At 40.6% G+C, this 7,858-nt stretch overlaps 1 protein-coding gene across 1 annotated transcript; it reads left to right on the forward strand.

Moving 5' to 3' along the window:
* The first annotated feature begins 1,603 nt into the window (after window positions 1-1,603).
* On the forward strand, window positions 1,604-2,907 carry LOC149846928 (uncharacterized). The gene is made up of 2 exons (XM_089998212.1): window positions 1,604-2,397; window positions 2,531-2,907. Exon 1 carries the CDS (start codon window positions 1,742-1,744, stop codon window positions 2,345-2,347), a length of 606 nt encoding a protein of 201 aa, XP_089854338.1. The 5' UTR covers window positions 1,604-1,741; the 3' UTR covers window positions 2,348-2,397; window positions 2,531-2,907.
* Window positions 2,908-7,858: the final 4,951 nt, after the last annotated feature.

A 7,858-nucleotide genomic window follows, 5' to 3' on the forward strand; every position in this document is an offset into this window, starting at 1 on the left:
AATGGCTTTTCGCAGTCCTCCGTTAGAGTTCAATTGCTCTACCTTGTTATTTTTCATTTGCCATGGTCTTGTTATATAAAGAACCATGAAGGACTAGGACTAGATTCATCCCCCATTAACCTTAGAGATAATTGCCCCTTAAACTCAATAATACCTTCCATAACCCATAAGTAGGTTATACATGTATCCATTTAACTATGATTAATATTTACATTAGTCTCACTTAATATGCTCTATTATCATTCAATGGTTTCTTCTCGTGAGACCTTATGGTCATATCCGGATCTGGTGCTAAGATCTAAGATTGCTAACAAAATAAGAATGAACATTTATTACATTCACATGAAAACCCCTCATTGAAAAACAAAAAAAAAACTTGTTTTTTTCTGCTAAAAAAAACACATAATGAAATCAAAAGATATCAAATAAGGAAAAGTTATGGTGAGATGAAAAGTGATGCGATATCATCGCAGGAACATCAAAATTCTAAAATAAAAGTAAAAATTAAAGGAAAAGGAAGAGAGAGATATCTAGGGTTTCAAGCAGAATAGAGAGACTTTCGGGGGCTAGGATATCGAATTTCGGTCTTCTTTTTTTATTAATATTTTTTGTTTTAAAAGTTAAAACTGGTAACGACATAACACCATTTATGTTTTGGGAAGAAACTCATAGCCACGTGTCAAGATTGTGGTGCAGATTTTGACCATCATAATATTGAGATGTGGATGGCCCTCATTTTGACAAATGACCTGATCCAAAAATGTTCACTTTTGAACATTACAGTATTACTCAAAAATCGATACATACTATCTTGAATCGACTGTTTTTTAATAAATAAAAAAGTAGTTTAAAATTAAAATTTTAAAATATTTTAATATTTTTAAACATGTGTCACATTTTGATTGATACATAATAGTTTTTAACCTATTGAGAACAATTCACTTGAGAATCGGTATCAATTGATTCACTTGAGTGGTTGGCCAAATGAGACAGGTCCTATTACAATACTGACAACATTGATAGGATACTATACTTAATTTCTTATGGATCCACATGTCAAGATTGTGGTGCAGATTTTGACTATCATAATTGTTAGACGAGGATTGCCTTGCCCTCATTTGACAAATGACATGATCCGGATATATCGGTGCTTATAAGGTATCTTATCACTAAAAATCGATACGATACTACTATTTTTTAATAAATATAAAAAATAGCTTAAATTTATTTTTTAATATTATTTTAATAGCTTTAACACGTGTCAAATCTGATTGATACATAATATTTTTTTAATTATTTTTGACCGAACGATTTCACTTGAGAATCGGTAGCGATCTATTCGGATACTGACAACATTGGTTTTGAGTGCGCACCTGGGTGCATTTTAAAAACACCAAATAAAAATCCCTACTACAACTGAGGTGCATGAGAAGTCTGATGTCTTCTAAAATCTAGGATTTTTTTATTTTAACATCAAAATTGGATTTTCCACGCCCGTGAACTTTGATTTTCATGAAATTGCTTTTAATTCAGATGATGTACAAAAGAAACAATATTGTTGAGTGGCGTGGGAGGATTTTGGATGCAAACGCTGTACACCAAGTCCATCACAGTACCCCCACACACCCTTCTCTTTTTGAGCAATTATTTAAACACTTTACCTTCTGGACACTTCCCACGCTGCAGCCAAAGGCCGTTGAAGGAAAACCAGAGGGAAGAAGAGGAGAGAGAGATAGAGGAGATGGCGAGTTCCAAGTACGCGGACAGCCTGGTGGTGGTGGGCGTCTCCGTTTGCACAGCATTCCTCTGCGAGGGCATCTCCTGGCTCCTCATCTACCGGACCTCCTCCTACAAGTCCCTCCGCTCCTCCATCGACAAGGCCGCCAAGAAGCTCGAGATCATGAAGACGGGCTCCTCCTCCTCCTCATTATCATCATCATCATTATCATTATCATCATCCTATTCCTCCCTCGCCAAGCGATCCAAGACCAAGAAGATCGACCGCGTCGAGACGAGCCTCAAGGAGTCGAGCCGCGACCTCTCCCTCTCCAAGTTCAAGTCCGGCGCCGTCGTTGCCGTCGTCCTCTTCATCGTCTTCGGCCTCCTCAACTCCCTCTTTGAGGGGAAGCCCGTCGCCAAGCTGCCCTTCGCCCCCGTGGGCTTCATCCAGAAGATGAGCCACCGGGGCCTGCCCGGTGACGACCCAACTGACTGCTCCATGGCGTTCCTCTACTTCCTCTGCTCCATCAGCATCCGCACCAACCTCCAGAAATTCCTGGGGTTCGCCCCACCCCGGGGGGCTGCGAATACCGGCTTGTTCCCGATGCCGGATCCGAAGAGCAATTGAGGTTCAGATCCCGGGCGCACTTACCGTAATTCCTTGATCTTCCCTTGGCGGTACGATCTGTCGAAATTAGGGTCTTCCTTTTCCTCTTCTTTTTTCTTGGATGCCTTCCCCTTTGTTGGGATCAGGATTTAGAAGGGCGGGTTTGGTTAAAATTTCTTATGTTTTCTGTACAATTTATTTCAGGACGGTGATAGAAGATTTCAATGAATAAATAATTGAGGAGTGTTTTGATTGGATGATTTTGGGAGTTTGACTACATGGTGTATTAGATTCTCACCGTTTATATTGATCCCTTTGGTAGCGTTCAGACTGTTAGAGACATTAGACAACTATGCTTGATTCTAAACATGCTTTCTGCCTATAGTTCCAATTGTAAGTTTGTAACGTCTAAACTTTTAAAATCCTGCCAGAAAAAAAAAAAAGGGAAAGAACATCCATTGGATGGGAAAGTTCAGTTGAAAGCATCAGTGTTCTTTCAAAAGTTTGGGATACCTGTAATAAAGATTTGAAATGAAAACAAGAAAGGAAACGAAGTAAGATTTTAGGATGCCTTGGTTTCACTTTGTTAATGTTAGTTACTTGTATGGTGGTCATGCGGCTTGTACTTTTATCTATTTAATTCCCTTACCATGATGCTCATGTAATTTTGTAATGAAGGAATGATTAGATTGTTCATATGTATATGGTCTCCTTTTTCCCTTACCTGGGAAAGTTCTGGTTTAGGTAGACCTCTGCCATTTCATTTTGTGAATTTATAGACCGATCTAGTTGTTTGCAGCATAAGTAGATTTAGTCATTTCAAATATGAAGATGCAATTGCAAAACGCCGTTCTTCTCCATCAACATGGCCTTCAATGATTCAGTTGATTCTAGTCACCATGTCTCTCCTTGAAATAGAAGGCTAGGTTTATCATCGAGAGAGCTCTGTTAAAGGTACCAACTTCTTGCCTAATGGAAAAAATGGTACTCAATTCTTCCCAAGACTGCTATATGGATAAATGGTAGTAGTGAATGGGCTGTGATTTCAGACAAACTAGCTTGAAAGATGGCCGGTGATATCAAACACAAAGTCCCCCTAGCTACATATTTTATTATAAAACAGATAGAGAAGATTTTGTGCTTATGTGACTGCAAATTCACAGAGTTCCACCATGAACTCAATGAGAATGTTAGTCCACACCTGCTCTGGATTGCCTCTGTATTGTGTACTGTTTAATTGCTATGTAACTTCTATACTTCTATTATATGTTATCTTCTGTTTTCTCCAAACAACTTTAAGAATTGAGGGACCAACACCAGATGCTTTGTGCATGTTAATTGTGTTCATGCTAACCAGTTTGACGGCATGAGTGGTATCTGCAAAAGCATCTGCTGATCTCCAAAATCGGACTTTGAGATGGAAAGGGTCTCTGAGAAATGTGTTCCTGATGTAGATGAGTGTGTGTAATCAACAAGTTATTCTAAGCAGGCATGTTATTAGAACAAACCAAGGGTATTGAAAGCTTTAGAACTGGTTACCGGATGGGACTATTTCATCCTTTAGCCACTCATTCTGGCATTGCTAGTTAAGGTTTGGACAAGTGAAAGACTTTCAAGTAATTGATCCTTCAATTCCCTAGTTGGCACTGAGCTATATTAAGTTCATAATGGATCTAAGCCAATTAGATCCCATTCCAGATCTGCAACCTTGCTAGCAAAATGTTGTTTTTATGAAAAAGTGCAAATAATCTAGCCTGAATAGCTATATCTTAGGGATTGGATCCAGCACAAAGCACAAGTCTCATCAAGTAACAGATTAATGGGCTATATCTTAGTAAAAGTAACAAAAATGTTAGCAATCTCTACACATGCCAATTTCACTAGTTTATGCTACTCGTGTCTCACTCCCTGCAGGTTTTCTGCCTATATGATTGGGAGAACGTGACTTCTCTGAGAGAACAGAAGCCTTTTGTATCCATTATCGAAAATTTGCTCCATGTTGAGCGCCTCTTCTGATGGAGTGCTGGAAACATTGTATATTGTCCCAGAAATGAATCTTTTCTAGTAGCAATCCATGTTGGTGCCTCTTGAGATGGAATGATGGAAACATTCTAGTGTCCTAGAATGATATTAATCTTTTCTGGTAGGATGGTTGGACGCTATTTTTTATCTATAGCAGTCAGTGATGGGATGAAGAAATACTCATAGCCTTGGGGTTGATAAGAGTTGCATAGCACCATATGTAAATATACTATCTGTGATGTGTGCTGCAACTAGCCTCATCCAACCGTTTAAGTCCACTATAGACTAACATAAAGCTGGTGGAATCAGTAATGACAATCTGCTGGAGAACATGGGAGCTATTGCTCACTGTTACAGCAACCAAACATGCTAGATCCTATTTGAAACTTGAAAAATGCAAGACATATTAAAATGTGGACAGTGACTCTAGAGCATTCTGCTGGTAAGAAGGACCCTACTTATAGCATAGCAAGCAGAAGGCCCATCGATCCTCTGGTGTATCAAATCCAAATTCCATGGCAAGCAGAAGGCCACCAATGACTTTCTTTTGCTCCTATAACCTTCACAATCACAATTTCTTATTTCTGGAAGGCAGTTCATTTCCCCATGAAGAAGTAGTGGGTTCCAATTTGGATTCCCATTGAAAGACCTCAATACTCCAAGGGCAAAAGAAAGAGCCCAAAAGGTTGGAGTAAAGGTATTGTTATCTTAGGCCAGGGGAAGACTTAAGAACACTTGGCATCTATGTCACAGGGATTCGGTTAGCAGGGTGCTGCACCCGCGTCGATGCGACGCGGGTGCGGTCAACGCATTCAGGGTCATTTTGGTCCAATTTTCAGACTTAAAATTTTTTTTTGCCAAGAAATTTGTTTTTGCCCTATATGTCACAGGGATTCTCCAACTAGGTGCTGCACCCGTGTCGCACCTGATGTGGTCAACCTAACCCTGGGTGCAGTCAACGAACTAGGGTCATTTATGTCCAACTTTTGGACTTTATATATATATATATTTTTTTTTATATTTTTGCCGCACCCCCGCACCCAGGTTTTTTGAAAGTGCTGCACCCGCACCCATGTGACATAGCTTGGCATGATTGACGCTGATACATAGGCCATTTCCTAGTGCCAGCAACAAACTAGATGGGGTCAGATTCATGAGTCACGTTTCCCTATTCTTTCGTACATAGAGCTATAGCCTCAATTACCATACAATCTGATACTGTATGATATAATTTTTCTCCTTGCAGAGAGTGTATTGTATATTGTGAACCTATGATACTGTAGATTATTATATCATATTGTACTAGATGATATATGATTTTCTCATTGTGCCAAACCAATGAACCTCAAATTTGCATGTCAATAGATGTCACTGGGTATGGATTTTAGAATGTTTGTTTATTGTGTATATTTACTTGAAGTGCTTATTTATTAGTAACAGAAGTTCCTTTATGGGGCAATTGCAAATGCACTTGGCTAATCAACCTGAGTTTGTTGCTCCCCTTGCTAATGCCCTTCGCTGTCTTCCTACAATTACTTGAAACTTATGTGCTTAGCAGTTGTCTGCGAACCCAAAGTTTGTTGATGATATGCAGCTCTATCTCATTGTCTCTTAGTGGTTGCTTGAAATAGTCTTCCAGGTGTATTCATATATTAAAGGTGACTCTTCCTGTTCTGATTTGAGATACACGGTTACAAGGGAAATTTTCCAGTGCATACAGTGTAAGGTCAATCTCTCTTCTTCTTTTGAAAGAAGAATATATTAATGACTGCATTGAAATAAATACAGAGGGAATGACAGGTGTAATGAGATATCACCCCTGCCCAGGAGCTGTTACAAGAGAAAGGAAACAACCCATTCCCAACTGAAACCAAAATAGATTGAACAGAGCATAGTAAACCCGAAAACAGAAATGCAAAGATTAACCAGAAACAGGCTCACAGAAGCCTGGTGGTACCCGGTTGGATGTTATAGGATCACTATGTTACCCCCTATCCAGTCCAGGGGGCAACCTGGCCGCTTTGGGCGAGCTTTGTCCCTTACTTTCCATCTTATCTGATCAAGTGTGATAGCTCGATCAGTATGCAGGCTTCTGAAAATGAGGTGGTTTCTCTCAGTCCATAGTAGCTCCCAGGCCTCCAGAATCCATAGCCTCCAAATAAAATTTTAATGCTTGCTTAACTGCTCTGCAATAAGGATGTCCCTAGAAAAAACAAAATTGTCCCTGTTAAAGCTGAGGTCTCCCCCCAAGCAGGGGCGTAGCTAGGATTCATGTGAGTGGGGGGGGCAAACAGGGGTGTAGGGAAAAAAATTATTTGTGCGATAGTCGGGGGTTCGGGGGCAGCGCCCCCGGAAAAAAAAAATTGAGATAAAATAAAAAAATGGCTACAATTATTAATAAAAATTTATTTCATATGGACAAATCAAACTATTTGCTGCAGTCAGGGCTGGGCTAGGACTGGACTGGGCTACAAAAATGGATAAAAATCTATTTCATATGGAATCAGGGCTGGGCTAGGACTGGGCTACAGCCCAGTCCTGCCCCCCCCTAGCTACGCCCTTGCCCCCAAGCATAATTCAGTAGATCACGCATATAAGTGCACTCCCCAAAAAAGATGAGAGAGAGTGCACCTGCTGGCTAGGTGCAACTGCAAACCCCTTTTCTTTAATCTCGTCTCTGTGTTGACCCTCCCATGTAGTATTAGCCAGCCCAAGAGTGATCCCCTTAATGGAAGCGATCCTCCCCCATATTGCCTTCTTGGGAAGCCATTGTACCGAAGGAGTGCCCAACGCCCTATAAAGAGGAGTTGTGACGACACCCTCGCTGTTTATCATCCATGTGAGATCGTCCTCACGCTGTGAAAGAGAAAAGTATGAGAGTTGTCTCATGGGATCGGACCATTGCTGAAAAACAATGTGGGTCGGGTCCCTTCTCAATAAAATCTCCTAAGTACCTGTTGTCTCAGACAAAACCTCATTCTCCTTAGAGAATTTCTTTCTCCCTACCTCATAGAGGTTAGGGAAAGAGTCACGGAGCTTCTGATCACCCCCACTAGCAGTCCTGCCAAAAGAGTGCGCACCTTCCATCACCCACAAGGCCACAACCACCCTTATGGCCATACAGAAATCGTTGAGCACCGTGAGCCATCCCTTCCAAAACTGAGCCCTTGTTCCATTTTTTATTTTCTGACCATGACCAAGGCCACCCGATCAAGTCATATTTTTTCCAAACATATAGATTGCTAATCTACCTTCTTTCTTGCAAATCCTTCACAACCATTTTGCCAGCATCGCCTTATTAAATTTGTGAAGGTTGTGAACCCCAGCTCCCCAAAATCATGTGGTTGTGATGCAATAGACCAACTCACTTGGAGCTGCCTTCTGTCTAGCCTGACCAAATGAGCCTTTGGAAGATGGTGATTAGTCAGTTTTCCACCTTTTTGGTAACTTGAAAATTTAAAGAAAGTGCAGCACCATAGGGGATAGGTCAGTGGCGTAGCTAGGATTGAT

This window comes from Nuphar pumila, chromosome 2 (genome assembly GCF_984573655.1).
Source record: "Nuphar pumila chromosome 2, dmNupPumi1.hap1.1, whole genome shotgun sequence".
NCBI classification, from domain to species: domain Eukaryota; kingdom Viridiplantae; phylum Streptophyta; class Magnoliopsida; order Nymphaeales; family Nymphaeaceae; genus Nuphar; species Nuphar pumila.